The 16,874-nt window shown below is 42.7% G+C and overlaps 1 protein-coding gene across 5 annotated transcripts in view; it reads left to right on the top strand.

Annotated features, from left to right (window-relative positions):
• The window catches only part of RALGPS2 (Ral GEF with PH domain and SH3 binding motif 2), an 812,647-nt gene that overhangs the window by 512,672 nt on the left and 283,101 nt on the right, over positions 1-16,874 (top strand). For all 5 annotated transcript variants that reach the window (XM_069231548.1, XM_069231547.1, XM_069231545.1 and 2 more), the window contains one exon: positions 2,985-3,122. In XM_069231548.1, the coding sequence (XP_069087649.1) occupies positions 2,985-3,122 (138 nt within the window). The remainder of the gene's footprint in view (positions 1-2,984; positions 3,123-16,874) is intronic.

Below are 16,874 nucleotides of genomic sequence, written 5' to 3'. Positions count from 1 at the left end.
GGGCCGGAGGGGAGTTTGTAGTGTACTGTGTGTATAGTACTGTGTGTCATGGAACCGTGCCTTTTATTTTACTTCACTCGGGTGCCCGGTTTGTCCAGTGCTTTACCTCAGGAGATTCTTGTGTTGCTAAGTGTCATTAGCCAGTTGTCTAGATTCCATGGAAGGGTGGGCATGTGTTGCTGTGTTACTTTATAAGCCAGCTTGTTGTCTTCAGGCCAGCTTAAGATGGACGTTCATTTGGGCTTGACTGGTTCGCTTGACATGGCTGCACTCTGGCATCCAGTTGACTTTGTTCTGTGTATGGTGCACATAGGTGTCTAATGTTTCTTTTTTTTTTTTTTTGGTAAGAAAATATGTGGATGGAATATAAAAGACTAGTAAGTACAACCATGTCTTGCGGAACACTCGCTCTGTATTCTCTATATCCGTTTGTAACCTGTACTGGAAAACTCACTAAAAATGTTTGAAAAAAAGACTAGTAAGTGCCGCTGTAATGGTGCATATCTGTAGCATTACAAGTACATAACAATACCTGTAAAGAGTACTTGGTTGAGTGTTTTGTATAATATTTCTTGGATTTTGGTGGTTGGAGTTTGCTACATATAACAATGCACACCTTATAATCGTATATAGTTTACACAGCACTCATGCAGTTAAAAGTGTGTAATATCACCTCTTTGACACAAGGAAAGGGCAGAACACGTGTCTTGGTCTCCACAATGTTCTCAACGTCGACTGTCCTGATACTCTTTATAGCTCTCATATTTTCCCAGGCCTTTGCTGGTTCAATTAAGTAATGCAGTCAAGAGTACCTACTCTTCGTCCTTCGAGGTATCTCTTAGAGAAGGTGCCGCTGGGGAAATCTCATTTAGCTAAATAGAAGTCATGGATGCACTATATGAGCATAAATAATGTGTCACAAATTGAGAAAAGCATGATACCTGGGTTACACAAGTATTAAAATGTCACTGCGGGTCACAGAGAAGGCAAAATAGATTGTGGACGGAGCTAAACAATGGGAGCAAAGCTGGGTACTATAGAATGAGTAGACAGATGAGTCGAAACTGAGAAAATTAGAGACAGACAAATAAGAATACCAGGGAGGTTGTATAGAGGAAGCAAAACAAATAGAAAGTAGACTGATGGAGTGAAGTGAAAAGCGAATTATAGAGCTCAAAGTGGGCTTACCGAAGGAGCAAAATACATCAAGCAAAATAGGGATTTCAGAGAGCCAACAGATTTCAGATGGATCAAAATGGAGGGAACTAATTCGGAGACACAAAAGGAGCAGGAGGGAGATAAGCAAGTGAGGGAGGTCATAATGGGAGAAGTTAGAACTTGCCTTTACTAAGAGCCATATTGACAGAGGTTAATAGAGCAACAACACTTTTATATTATAATACTATACTTTCTGAATATGACTACGTACCCCATAACAGCCCTGGGCTTTCTGTCTAGGATCCTATTGTCATTACTGCCTAGCAACACTTGCCTCCTTAAAGCTCTGTATTTTCAATATACGAATTTACCTCATTGCAACCCTGTACTTTTGTACTGGGTTTCTTATCTCATATTGCTGTCTCCGGAGTTTACAAGCAGGCCAGGTGTCTCTGCAGTACCGCACCATACAGTTAGTGTTTACTACCTAAAATGTTCTATTTTCCTTAACCTGTGCCTTATAAGAAATGTCACGGGTATTTTTGCTGAAAATCTAGCAGGTAAGGGACCAGTCCTATAACCACTAGTATGGACTCCAAGGATGGCAGTGCCGGAGTAGTAAGCTCAGGACCATAATTTATTTTCTGTAGTTGTGAACTGCGTAATTGAAGGATATATTGTTTATGGAATACTGTTCACATCCCCTCCCTTAGTTTAATTTGAAATCCTGATGTATGGAGCATTGTGTCAAAGAACATGGAAGACCTTGCACCATTGCTTGTAACGGGTGGGGTGAATCCTCCATTGGTAGACAACGCATATTAACTAAGAAGTGAGTTGACTTATTCTGTGTATTGAGGTCCCTAACTTTCTCATTTTTGATGATTGCTTGACCTGACAATTCTCTGGCTGGCAGCGGAGGGTTGAAGGCCCATTCATTACTCCATTCTGTTTATTTCCTGTAACAGCCAAAAGTTGTGATTGAACATTTTTGGGGGTGTACACTACATAGAGATGTGTAACTGAATTGTGATCGCTGTGTTCCAAACCTTGCCATCAAAAGGGGAAGTGCTAACATTTTACAAAGGGAATGAGGGGGCTTAAAGCAAGATTCATTTTCAGTGAACTGTGTGTAGTCTGAAGGTCGTCTCAGGTTGAATGTTTTTCTTAGTGCTTGTTGCAAGTTTTGTCAATTTTGCATTCTGGAGGATTGTTGACCTATTAGAAGCATTCAACTGATCATCTTAGTACCTGGATTGTAGACGTTGGTGGTTGTGCTCATGTTAATGTATGTTTCGGTCATGAGTTATTTCGACATGTATATGTCATGAAACAATTTAATTAAAAAAAACTTTCAAAAATCAAGCTTTATTTTTACAGTGGTAAAATTGAAGTTCAGGTGAGAACAACATGTTCAGGTGAGACCTTACCCATACTCCCTGCTCTGCTCTACGAACTGATTACAGTGTAATCGTCACCCTTCTCAGGAACTTGGAAATGTTTGTCAGTGTTCATCATGGCTCCGTAGCAGTAACATTCTCTTGTGCACTGTGGAGGGAAATCTTTGGTTCAGGAATATCATAGGCTATTAAGCAAACATGTTCTAGCAGGGAATCACATTGGACTTCCAGAATTTTAAGTGTCTTCTTTGTTTATGAATGGTAATAAGAAAAGAGACATACGTAAAAGACCCGAGGACAAGATATTTTTTGTCAATGAGGTTTTATGTACAATAGATTTAGGGCTCAATTAAGTGACCCTCTCAATCTATTGAAATGTGCAGCTTCTTTGCACTAATGTGTGATTTCCTTTACTTCTCTCTGTAGGTATGTACCTTTCCGACCTAACGTACATCGATTCAGCCTATCCTTCCACTGGCAGCATTCTTGAGAACGAGCAGCGCTCAAATTTAATGAACAATATCCTCCGGATAATCTCTGACCTCCAGCAGTCTTGTGAATATGGTAAGTGTGATTCCTTGTCAGGATAATTTGGTTCTTGCTCGTTAACATTATAATGCTAGGTTGTGTTTTTAGCAGGCTCTGCTTCATTAACGTGTGGTAAGGAGTTCCCAAGTACTGTATTGTTGAGATCTCTGCCTTTACCAGGACTGTGGTGTTTTGGGTGTGTTTGAATTTGTATATTGAAATGTAGACTACAAAAACATTGTGCTGCCAAAATGCAGTGCTAAAATATCGGAGACGAAAATATCAAGAGGGTAAGGGTATATCGATTAGTATAGGTATACTATTCTTAGTTCCACAAATACATACTTTGATATCTATATTGCTAAGGTGAATATAGTGTTTTTGGTTTTTGCTTGTATCAAGCCTAGCTCATATGATTTTGGTCACAATTACTATACATGCCTTCCACAAAGGTGGGCAAACAGATCTATAAAAAGCACAGCAACTTTCTATTCTTCTGAATTCTGTAAATTGAGTGCCATTAGTTTGAGAAATAACAGCTGTTATTTACATGGTTTAAAAATGGCAGATGCGAGATATAAGGCACCATTTACAAAAAAAGTTACTATAGCTTACCTGCTTGGACTGCTATCACTCCCCAGCAAAAATATGTTAAGCTATTATTACATTGAGAATACGATTCTGAATGTTGAGACAGGGCCCTCTTTATTACAAAACCCAACCCCTTCCTCACATTTTTTTCTCGGGTAATTCATAGCTTTCTTATATGGTACTTTGGCATTTTGCACCTTAAGATCACTTAATATCCTATGATCCTGTAGTTGAGGAAGCAAATAAAGTGGTGCGATGAGCGTCTTCAGGCAGAGGACGTGACTAATTTACAAAATATTTGTGACCACCTTCATCCTTTTCCATTATATTATGTTTAGGAAAGAACGTTTTGTGAAGACTGCACCATATTATCTTTGTTTTTGATAGTGACCATTGTCACTGTTTTTTCCTAGCGATTCTCTGCCAGCGTTGTGTCCTTGGAGGAGCATCCTTGTGATCCAGTACGCTATTGTTTGGACAAAAGTCCTTTGTGCTGTTCTTGACACAGTTTTACTCTCACCTTTTTTTATGGAAATATGAAGAGTAGAAATAGGCTTTCTCACTTTTGCAATAATTTCATTAAGGCATGCAGTGAGCACCACATCAAATGTGTGCAAGTTAAACGCAAAATAGGTTCCATTGAGGCACAGAGCAGTCCACTCAGTTTGCCATCTCAGATAGTGTAACTCTCTTCTATGCTAAAAAGGATTTTTTTTTTGTTACCCCTCAAGTCACCTGTCCGTCTCAGTGCTGCAGATAAAGGATCTAACAGACAATGTAAGGGAATTCACCAGATTCACACAAAACTATACTGGCAGTGCACATCCACCAATCTATTTCTGGAACTCCTTTTTTGATAAATGTTCTTAAAAATGTGGACTCCAAGCAGGTTTTGAGCCTTTTGGGCAATCTACAATTTGGTTATTGATTGTATATGAACCCATAGATGGCTTCAGTGGACATCCGTGAGAGGCTGTTGGAGATTGTAGACCAAAAGAAGGCAGCATTTTTAGCGTTGCTTAATCTCGGAGTTGGATTTGATACTGTCTACCATAATACATAGATCAATAGACTGCATGTGGTTGCTGTTATCTCACTATCATTTTCTCATTGTTCAAGTCTTTTTTTCACCACTAAGACCTCTCCAAACATTATGGATGAATTATTGCTTCTGGTGGTAAAATTCCTATGTGGGGTGCTTTGTTATGTTATATGTTATGTTATATGTTGTGTTGTGTGTTGTGTTATGTTATCTTACCCAAAGGATGACGAAAAGATAGTTCTTGGCTGGTTTGTCGTAAAACCAGGGAGAGAGAGTTCCACAAGTTGGCACCAAAGTAGGACATAGATCTTCTGCCCCATTTAGACTTTTTACTATAGGGATTACGGCTTGCGCCGCCGAAGAAGACCTGACATGTCTAACAGGATTATGGAAGGAGGCAAGGAATCTCAAAAGCGGAGAACCTTTATTGTAAAGTGCTCTGTGGCTGCAACACAACGTTTTAAACTTCATCCGTTGCTCCATTGGGAGCCAGTGCAGAGCAGAAAGAGCTGATTTAGCCAATTCATGCCTAGGTATGTTGAAAAGAAGGGGGGCAGCAGTGTTCTGCACCACCTGTAATTTCCTTATAACATATTTCAGAGCACCAAGATACAAGGCATTACCATCATCCAGGTGAGAGATAATGAGTGCCTAGATGATGAGTCATTTGGCGATAGGTGGGAGAATTTTAAACACCTTTCTAAGGAGCCTGAATATACCAAAACAAGTGGAGGAAATGTTCTTCACCTGCTGGTCCACGGCCAGCCATGGGTTGAGCCAGACTCCTAAACTCTTAATGTATTCCTTGTGGGGTTGGGGGGGCAAATCTCCCAAAGAATGGAGCACGGAGGGAATAAGATTCGGCCGAGCGTGATGATCCAGAATCATGACCTCTGTCTTACCTCCGTTTAGCTTGAGTTGACACTCTGACATCCATTCGGACACTGCCTGTAGACAAGGGGCAATTAATGACTCAAATGAGCTCTGCTCATTTGAAAAAGAGACCACAAACTGGGTATCATCTGCATATGAAACTAGGGCGAGCCCGTATGGCTCCACTATCTTTGCCAATGGAACCATATATATATGTTCGATGGCATGTGTAGCTGCAGATGCACATGCTCTGCACATCCCGCCATCTGGTGTTGGGCTCGGAGTGTTACAAGTTGTTTTTCTTCGAAGAAGTCTTTTTTCGAGTCACGAGACCGAGGGTCTCCTCCCATTTCGACTCCATTGCGCATGGGCGTCGACTCCATCTTAGATTGTTTTTTTTCCGCCATCGGGTTCGGACGTGTTCCTTTTCGCTCCGTGTTTCAGGTCGGAAAGTTAGTTAGAATCTCAGAAAAATCGTCAGTATTGTTTGCGTTCGGTATCGGGTTAGTTACAACAGATCGACACCGAATTAAGAAGAGCTCCGGTGACCCTTCGGGTTTTTTTTCCATCCCCGTCGGGGCCTGGTCGGCCAGGCCACGTGTCTCTTCAAGGCTGATGGAACGGACCCTATTCCGCTTCTGTCCAAAATGCCATAACAAGTATCCATATACAGATCAACATCTGGTCTGTAACTTGTGTTTGTCACCAGAACACAAGGAGGATACTTGTGAGGCCTGTTGTCGAGCGTTTCGGTCCAGGAAGACACTCAGGGACCGAAGAGCAAGAAGACTGCAAATGGCGTCGGCGCCGACAGGACAAGAGCGTTTCGAGGAGGAGGAAGAAACATTCTCCACCCAGGAGTCGGACTCTGAGGAGATCGATCCAGAGGAAACGCCTAAAACCGTGAGTAAGACGTCGAAACCAAGAACTCACGAGAAAAGCGCTAATGCCCAGGGGACGCCACCGCCAAAAGGCCATGGCTTTACCCGAAAAGTAGGTGACCGTTCATCGGCACCGAAAAAGGGCGAGCTGGTGTCGAAGTCATCCGACTCCGGTCGAGATACCGGCACACAGCAATCTCGGGCCCGAGATAGTGGCTCAGAGAAGATTCGGCACCGAAACGGGTCGGCACTGAGAGAGCACGACGCCGAAAGTAAAAAAGGTTTCGTCGGAGCCGAAAAAAGCAGCCGAAACGGTTTCGGTACCGAAATATCCGGCCTCGGAACCGAAAACAAGTTCCTACATTGAGGAACAAGGACTGTCCACACAAATGAAGACACATAGATTTGGACAGGAATTACAGGCAATAGAGCCAGATCACACACAAAGACGGCTCTTTATTAAAAAAGATACAGGGAAGATCCGCACTCTTCCTCCAGTCAAAATGAAACGCAAGCTTGCCTTCCAAGACAAGGACAAACAGCCACACGCAAAGGTGGCTAAACAAGTAACACCGCCACCATCCCCACATCACTCTCAGCAACCATCACCGGTAGCAACTCCACCAATGATGCAATCCCCAACTCATACAGGAATGAGTCAAGATGACCCTGACGCATGGGACCTTTATGACGCACCAGTGTCAGATAATAGTCCAGAATGCTATCCAGCTAAACCATCACCACCAGAGGATCGTACAGGCTACGCACAGGTGGTGTCAAGAGCAGCGGCATTTCATAATGTCAGCCTTCATTCAGAGCCCATTGAAGACGACTTTCTTTTTAATACACTGTCGTCCACACACAGCCAATATCAGAGTCTTCCTAGGCTACCTGGAATGCTAAAACACTCCAAACAAGTGTTTGAGGAGCCTGTTAAAGGGAGAGCCATTACTCCAAGAGTAGATAAAAAATATAAACCGCCACCAACAGACCCAGTGTACATTACACAACAGCTAACACCAGACTCTGTTGTAGTGGGAGCAGCGCGCAAAAGAGCCAACTCTCATACTTCAGGAGATGCACCACCTCCAGATAAAGAAAGTCAAAAATTCGATGCTGCAGGCAAAAGGGTGGCGGCACAGGCAGCAAACCAGTGGCGTATTGCAAATTCGCAAGCTTTGCTAGCCAGATATGATAGGGCCCATTGTGATGAGATGCAACACCTTATTGAACATTTACCCAAGGAGTTCCAAAAAAGAGCGCAGCAAGTAGTAGAAGGAGGACAGGGTATCTCCAATAATCAGATACGGTCAGCAATGGATGCTGCAGACACAGCTGCTAGAACTGTCAACACAGCAGTAACAATAAGGAGACATGCATGGCTGCGTACATCAGGATTTAAACCAGAGATACAGCAAGCTGTGCTGAATATGCCATTCAATGGACAACAGTTGTTTGGGCCGGAGGTGGACACTGCGATCGACAAACTTAAGAAAGACACTGACACGGCCAAAGCCATGGGTGCACTCTACTCCCCACAGAGCAGAGGCACATTTCGAAAGACACAATTTCGAGGGGGGTTTCGAGGGCAAACCACAGAAGCCACAACCTCACAAACAAAGCCCACTTACCAGAGCCAGTATCAGTGGGGAGGTTTTCAGGGACAATATAGAGGGGGACAATTTCAAAGGAATAGAGTAAAGTTCCAAAGTCCCAAAACTCCTCCAAACAAGCAGTGACTTCAAGGTCACAAATCCCCAACACATAACACCTGTGGGGGGGGAGACTAACCAAGTTTTACAAACATTGGGAGGAAATAACAACAGACACTTGGGTCTTAGCAATTATCCAGCATGGTTATTGCATAGAATTTCTCAAATTCCCTCCAAACATCCCACCGAAAACACACAATATGTCAAAACAACATATAGATCTTCTAGGACTAGAAGTTCAGGCATTGCTACAAAAAGAAGCAATAGAGTTAGTACCAAAACAACAAATAAACACATGAGTTTACTCACTGTACTTTCTAATACCCAAAAAAGACAAAACTCTAAGACCTATACTAGATCTCAGAACATTAAATACCTACATCAAATCAGATCACTTTCACATGGTTACATTACAAGACGTAATCCCACTGCTCAAACAACAAGACTACATGACAACACTAGACCTAAAGGATGCATATTTCCATATACCAATACATCCTTCGCACAGAAAGTACCTAAGGTTTGTATTCCAAGGGATACATTACCAATTCAAAGTGTTGCCATTCGGAATAACAACTGCACCAAGAGTTTTTACAAAATGCTTAGCAGTAGTAGCTGCACATATCAGAAGACAGCAAATACATGTGTTCCCGTACCTAGACGATTGGTTAATCAAAACCAACACGCTAAGACGGTGTTCACAACACACAAAATATGTCATAGAAATCCTCCACAAACTAGGTTTCTCAATCAACTACACAAAGTCACACCTTCTGCCGTGTCAAACACAGCAATACTTAGGAGCAACAATCAACACAGCAAAAGGGATTGCCACTCCAAGTCCACAAAGAGTTCACACATTTCACAATGTGATACAGACCATGTATCCAAATCAAAAGATACAAGTCAAACTGGTGATGAAACTACTAGGCATGATGTCTTCATGCATAGCCATTGTCCCAAACGCAAGGTTGCACATGCGGCCCTTACAACAGTGCCTAGCATCACAATGGTCACAAGCACAGGGTCAGCTTCTAGATCTGGTGTTGATAGACCGCCAAACATACATCTCGCTTCAATGGTGGAACAGTATAAATTTAAACCAAGGGCGCCCTTTCCAAGACCCAGTGCCACAATACGTAATAACAACAGATGCTTCCATGATAGGGTGGGGGCGGCACACCTCAATCAACACAGCATCCAAGGACAATGGGACATACAGCAAAAACAGTTTCACATAAATCACTTAGAACTGTTAGCGGTATTTCTAGCGCTCAAAGCATTTCAACCCATAATAAGCCACAAACACATTCTTGTCAAAACAGACAACATGACAACAATGTATTACCTAAACAAACAGGGAGGCACACATTCGACACATTTGTGTCTCCTAACACAGAAAATATGGCATTGGGCGATTCACAACCACATTCGCCTAATAGCACAATTTATTCCAGGAATTCAGAACCAGTTAGCAGACAATCTCTCTCGGGATCACCAACAGATCCACGAATGGGAGATTCACCCCCAAATACTAAACACTTACTTTCAAATGTGGGGAACACCACAAATAGATCTATTTGCAACAAAGAAAAACTCAAAATGCCAAAACTTCGCATCCAGGTACCCACAAGATCAGCCTCAGGGCAATGCGTTATGGATGAGCTGGTCAGTGATATTTGCTTACGCTTTTCCCCCTCTCCCACTCCTTCCATATCTAGTAAATAAATTGAGTCAAAACAAACTCAAACTTATACTAATAGCACCGACATGGGCAAGACAACCTTGGTACACAACACTACTAGACCTCTCAGTAGTACCTCATGTCAAACTACCAAACAGACCAGATCTGTTAACACAACACAAACAACAGATGACACCCAAATCCAGCATCGCTGAATCTAGCAATTTGGCTCCTGAAATCCTAGAATTCGGACACTTAGACCTCACACAAGAATGTATGGAGGTCATAAGACAAGCTAGGAAACCTACCACTAGACACTGCTATGCAAATAAGTGGAAAAGATTTGTTTATTACTGCCATAATAATCAAATTCAACCCTTACACGCATCTGCCAAAGATATAGTAGGATACTTACTACAATTGCAAAAGTCAAAGCTAGCTTTCTCTTCAATAAAGATACATCTGACCGCAATTTCAGCCTACCTGCAAATTACGCACTCAACTTAATTATTTAGGATACCAGTCATAAAAGCATTTATGGAAGGCCTAAAGAGAATTATACCACCACGAACACCACCAGTTCCTTCATGGAACCTCAACATTGTCTTAACACGACTCATGGGTCCACCTTTTGAGCCCATGCACTCTTGTGAAATGCAATACTTAACATGGAAAGTTGCATTTTTGATTGCCATCACATCTCTAAGAAGAGTGAGTGAAATTCAAGCATTTACCATACAAGAACCATTTATTCAAATACACAAGCATAAAGTAGTTCTACGGACAAATCCAAATTTTTTACCAAAAGTGATCTCACCATTCCACTTGAATCAAAAGGTAGAATTACCAGTGTTCTTCCCACAGCCAGATTCTGTAGCTGAAAGAGCACTGCCTACATTAGACATCAAAAGAGCACTAATACTACATTGACAGAACAAAACTAATTCGAAAAACAAAACAATTATTTATTGCTTTCCAAAAACCTCATACAGGGAATCCAATTTCTAAACAAGGCATTGCTAGATGGATAGTTAAGTGTATTCAAACCTGCTATCTTAAAGCAAAGAGAGAGCTGCCTATTACACCAAAGGCACAGTCAACCAGAAAAAAAGGTGCTACCATGGCCTTTCTAGGAAATATTCCAATGAACGAAATATGTAAGGCAGCAACATGGTCTACGCCTCATACATTTACCAAACACTACTGTGTAGATGTGTTAACGGCACAACAAGCCACAGTAGGTCAAGCTGTACTACGAACATTATTTCAAACAACTTCAACTCCTACAGGCTGAACCACCGCTTTTGGGGAGATAACTGCTTACTAGTCTATGCACAGCATGTGTATCTGCAGCTACACATGCCATCGAACGGAAAATGTCACTTACCCAGTGTACATCTGTTCGTGGCATTAGTCGCTGCAGATTCACATGCGCCCACCCGCCTCCCCGGGATCCTGTAGCCGTTTAGAAGTTGATCTTGAACATTTGTAAATTTGTAAATATATTACTTTAAACTTCATTATGTACATACGTATTCACTCCATTGCATGGGCACTATTACTAGCATACACAACTCCTACCTCACCCTCTGCGGGGAAAACAATCTAAGATGGAGTCGACGCCCATGCGCAATGGAGTCGAAATGGGAGGAGTCCCTCGGTCTCGTGACTCGAAAAAAGACTTCTTCGAAGAAAAACAACTTGTAACACTCCGAGCCCAACACCAGATGGCGGGATGTGCACAGCATGTGAATCTGCAGCGACTAATGCCACGAACAGATGTACACTGGGTAAGTGACATTTTCCATATATATATAGATATATATGCAAAAAACAAAGGAGAACTCTGGGAAGTTCCCAATTTTAGGTGGAGAGCTGCTCTAGTAAGGAGCACCCTACAACACCAGCGACACTCTAGATTTGCTCACCTCAAATGTCTGCTTATCTAGCAAAGTTTTTAAGCATAGGATCAGCACAGTGCTATCCTCGCCGAGCTAGATAGTGACAAAGTCTTTTGCCATTTGTACAACAAAATCTTTAAGCATAGGATTGACACAGTGTCATCCTCGCCGAGCTGTAAAATGACAAAAGCCATTTACCACTCCAGGCACAGTATTACAGCTTTGGACTGGTCAAATACCATCCTAGCCAACCTGGAATGAGTAAAGCAACCCCTGACCTTTAGGCGAGGATAGCACTGTGCTGATCCTATGCTTAAAAACTTTGCTAGATAAGCAGACATTTGAGGTGAGCAAATCTAGAGTGTCGCTGGTGTTGTAGGGTGCTCCTTACTAGAGCAGCTCTCCACCTAAAATTGGGAACTTCCCAGAGTTCTCCTTTGTTTTTTGCATAATTTATGCGTCACTCTAACCCTGAAAGGGCCTTGGTTTGAGAGATATATATATATATATATATAGTGAGAGAGAGAGAGATATAGATATATATATATATATAGATATTAAACAAAGTGGGGCTAAGAGAAGACTTTTGAAGCAGCTGGAGAAAAGGGAACAATCTAGTACCTGAAATGACCTTGCCTCTAAAAACGAGGAGAACCATCTCAGAGCATTGCCTGTGACTCTGGACTCCCTCATTCTCTGAAGTAGAATGTTGTGATCTACAGTGTCAAATACGGCACTGAGGTCAAGAAGAATAATCGCTGACACCAGTCCCTGGTCAAGGCGCTTCCTAACTTCCTCTGTAACTCCAATCAATGCTGATTTCGTGCTTTGTAAAGGCCTAAAGCTCATCTGAGAGGGATGAAGAATGTTATTGTCTTCAAGGAAGTTGGAGAGATGAATGTTCACATATTTTTCAAGAATCTTAGAAAGGGCTGGCAGCAAGGAAATAGGCCTATAATTATTGAGTGCTGGATGCATCTAAATTGGGTTTCTTAAGCAGTGGTTTCACAATGGCATGTTTCCAATGATGGGGGATGGTACTGCTGAACAGCGACAGATTCAACAATTCTGTCAGAGTAGGAATGATTACAGATGACCCTCGAGCTAAGATTGAAGGTGGTGCGGGGTCCAAAGGGGAAGCCGTTTTGAGAGTGTCTACAGTGTTGAAACCAGATCCGTAGAGAGAGGTGAGAACTGGGAGCGCACCCCTGTGCCGTTTAGATATTCCTCTCTCGGAACTTGGGGGCTGTAAGTGACCATCGGGAAGGCCAAACAAATGTCTGAAATGTTTTTCTGAAAAAATGAACCCAGATCATTGCTATGTTTGTGAGAGGCTTCCGCAGATTCAGTATAAGAATGAGAGTGGGAAATTTCTCTTATTAGATGAAAAATCTCTTTGGGGGAATTAGAACTTTGTTCTATTTTAGCAGCATAATAGGTGCTTTGGGCTAATTTAATTTCCTCACGCAACAGTCTAATGGCCTTCCAGTAGTCTTCTTTCAGTGAAGTATCATAAGTTTTTCTCCATCTTCTTTCCAAACGTCTGCATCCCTTTTTTAAGAGACGTAAGTGGGTGGAGAACCAAGGGGCACCTTTTTTTAAATGTCTTCCCGACCTTGATGTATAGGGCAGGACAATATCTAGACTTTAGGTAATCCAATCATTAAATAGCTCTAGGGAACAGGCCATATTTCCCTTCAAGGTGGGTTTCAGACTCTCTAAAGTACTAATCCACTCACTAGCATTAAGCGTGTGCCAGCGCCTGTAAGGTTGAGTTATAATTTGAGAAGATTTAACTGGTGCAGGGGGGTGGTAGATTAAGGGAGATTAAGAAATGATCCCATCAAGCCAAAGGAGTAGGGGGGCAGGGCAGTTAAACCAACTGTATTCCTGAAAACTGGGTCAATGGTATGACCTTTTATTATGTGTAGGGCCTCTGACCAATTGTGTTGGGTCCAAGGCAGCCGTATCCAACAAGAATCTTTTAGCTGCAGCGTTGTTTTTGTTCTCTTTGTTGCATATTAGTTCAGCAACTTGCTCCGGGAATGATTGTAGGAAATGTTGCACTGAGCCAGGGGGACGATATACTAAGGCCCCTGAAAAACTACACAGAGTTTATTAGGATAGAGAAAGACATACTCTCACAGTCTGGTAACTGAAGGGGCAAGAGGTGACCTTGACTGATTCCCTAAAGATGATGGCATCTCCATCCCCCTGCCCCCCCCCCCCCCCCCCCGGCCCCCCCACTCCCCCTCTCCTTTGCAGAGGCTCTATATAGCCTGATTATTGAGTAGTCTTTAGGCAGAGCTAGGGTTATGTCGAGTGGCGATCCCTCATGGAGCCAAGTCTCCGTAAAAAAAAAAAGATAAAAGAGCTGTAGGTTTCAAGCCGCTCAGGAGGAGGTTAATATCCAGATTATGAGCGGACAGTGAACGGCAATTGGCCAAGAGGAATGTACTTTGTGAAGCTGTATAGGGCAAATTGTCGGTCGGTGCTATGGGCTGTGGGTGCCAGTGACAATCAGCACAAGGTGCAGTGACGTCCGTAAGAGCCAATCGCCCATGACAACCCTCTACAGGGTCAGGTCTAAGGGAATAGAGAAATGCAGAAAAGTCTGCATTATAAGATCTCCTATGTTTATAACTTTTTGCCTTGTGACGTCCAACAAATGTTGACACCTGTGTATCCATGCTTGAGGTGCTCCTTTTAAATGTGTTTTGTCTTCAAAAGATATATAGACATGAAGATGGTGAAGGAAAAAGACAGACTGCAGCTGAGCTATTCAGAGCGACATTCATTGTGGGAGAGTGGGAGATTGTGAAAGTGGGATGTAGACCTGTAAGGAAGAGAATGAAAGAGAGCAAATTAAATAGTCCAAGCAAAAGAGAAAGATCAAGAAGGACTGAGACTCAGAGAGACAGAAACAGACCGAGACTGTGAAGCACGCTGATAAACTGCAGGACAGAGAGGGGAAGACAGGTGAAAAAGAGGCCATTAACTACTTAGAGGCAGAAATAGAGATATAGAGAAAGAGAGGGGAGAGCAAGACCAAGGAAAAGAGATGGAAATAAAGCGAGAGACCACTCAAGACAGAGAAAGAACAACTCTGAAAGACTAATGCAGTGGTGCAGTGGCAGAGCCTGAAATTTAGAAAGACCCAGAAGCTGACTCCCCAAGAGGCAGAGGGCAAGATAAAGACTGAGGTACAGAGAGAGACATGCTGGGAAACTAAGATATAAAGAGAGAAAAAGAAGAGGAGAGAGAGTGGTTTAGAGAACGGATAAGAGTGAGAATGACTGACAGAATGACACTGGATAAGATCAAGAGACAGCATGTAACTGAAAGAGCTAGAGAGAGAGGAGAGACACAGACTGAGACAGGTGGATTGAGTTGATTGAGAGATGGAGAGTGACTGAACTAGAAAATGAGATGGTGTTGAGTGACTGAGAGAGGTTGAGAAAGATCCAAATAGACAGATGGGAAGGCTTATTAAATAGACATGGAAAGCAGACCAAGGCAAAGAGAGATACTTAGACAGCAAGAGAATGACAGGGAAATAGACTCAGAGAGAGACTGGTTAAAATGGAGACTACTGCAAAGTGAGGGCAGTACATTCACCATTCAAAAATGTCAGTTACTGGAGTCTCTGCTCTGTTGTGGCAGCCGCTGTTAGTTGGTGTCCAGTTGGCCCAGGAGTTATGCACATCTCGCATAGAATATCCATTTACCTAGTTTGTTCCCTCTGGCAGTGAGGCCAATGCCACTGCTTTGAAGCACTTGGCTCTGACGCAATGCATTTGGCTCCCAGTCAGCTGTGTGAAGGTCAGATGAAGCAGAGCAGTGAAGATTGAGTGGGACGTGGCAGAACCTGGTCTAAGTAATGATTATGATGTGAACCTCTAACCATAGATTCCCCATCTGTAGAGTACCCCAAGTTGCCAGACTGGCTCAGAATAATTCAGCAGTGCTAAATGGCACACCAGGTCTCACCCCAGAAGTGACGGAGTAGAACTTCATCTATGCATCATCGGTGTGCTCTGACATCAGTTACTTTTTCCACACCGTTCAGAGCTGATCTAGAGCTATGCTCCCAACTTAATCAGTCTTTCAACCACTCCCAAATTCTTTTCTACAGTATGGTGAGGAATATGTTCCCTTCAAAAGCAATGGGTTTCAAACCATGCTGAGACTGCAGGAAGTATTTGTTTGTCACAGACATGCACTACGTGTGTTTGTGGTGCTCAGGCTCGAGTGTCAACTCTTATGTTGCAAAGATAGCAAGAGGTAAAGTTTTGAAGCACAAGTCCCACTCCAACTTACAGTGCTGCTTGTGATCTCACTTCAGAAGTTTGTCCTGCACAACATCCTGTTTCTGCTCAGTCTTCCAGTATAACAAAGTCGAAAAAATGCAACAAAGCCAGGGGGGGCTTGACCCCATCCCATCACTCAAAATCAGACGAGAATCTGCAAGCAAATCAGTTGAAAGATCATATCCTAAACATCCTGCAATCAGTTCCAGGATGTAATGAATTTCATAAGCTGTCTTTGACTTCGAAGCAAATTGCAGTCTTCAGGGCATGCTGCATTTTATTAATGCCTCTAACACCCTCTGGTGTGCTTTCTGGCCCCACTAAGCCACTGGTGCACCCAGTTGAACTTCCACCGCATGAACATCCCTTGACACTGACTATTTCTTTGACATCTGTTCCCAGACCTCTACCAATGCCATTCCAGGCTTCTACCATGACCACTATGTCCACTCCAATTTCTTCTATGTTTGACGACTCTGCTGATACTGGACCCAATTCCAGGGCTGGTCTTCGACCCGGAACAGACATCTGCCTTTTCCAGCCCTATATAGCACTACAAGATACAAGTGCAGCATTATTTAGGCAACCAGATTCTTAGCCTCATCCTTTAAATCATGATGCCAGAGTTTATTGTTCAATGTCACCCTTTAAAAGAAGAGGAGAGATTCCATCAGCTCAAACCTAAAGGACCTTTGAGCATTTACATTGACTGCATGAGAGACCATTATGGATATGATTTGCTGTTTGTGGGTTTTTCATGAGAAGGTGGTGCAAAAAAGGACCTTGTTAAGGTG

Source organism: Pleurodeles waltl, chromosome 4_2 (assembly GCF_031143425.1).
Source record: "Pleurodeles waltl isolate 20211129_DDA chromosome 4_2, aPleWal1.hap1.20221129, whole genome shotgun sequence".
Taxonomy (NCBI): domain Eukaryota; kingdom Metazoa; phylum Chordata; class Amphibia; order Caudata; family Salamandridae; genus Pleurodeles; species Pleurodeles waltl.
This window is presented reverse-complemented; position numbering and strand designations above follow the sequence as displayed.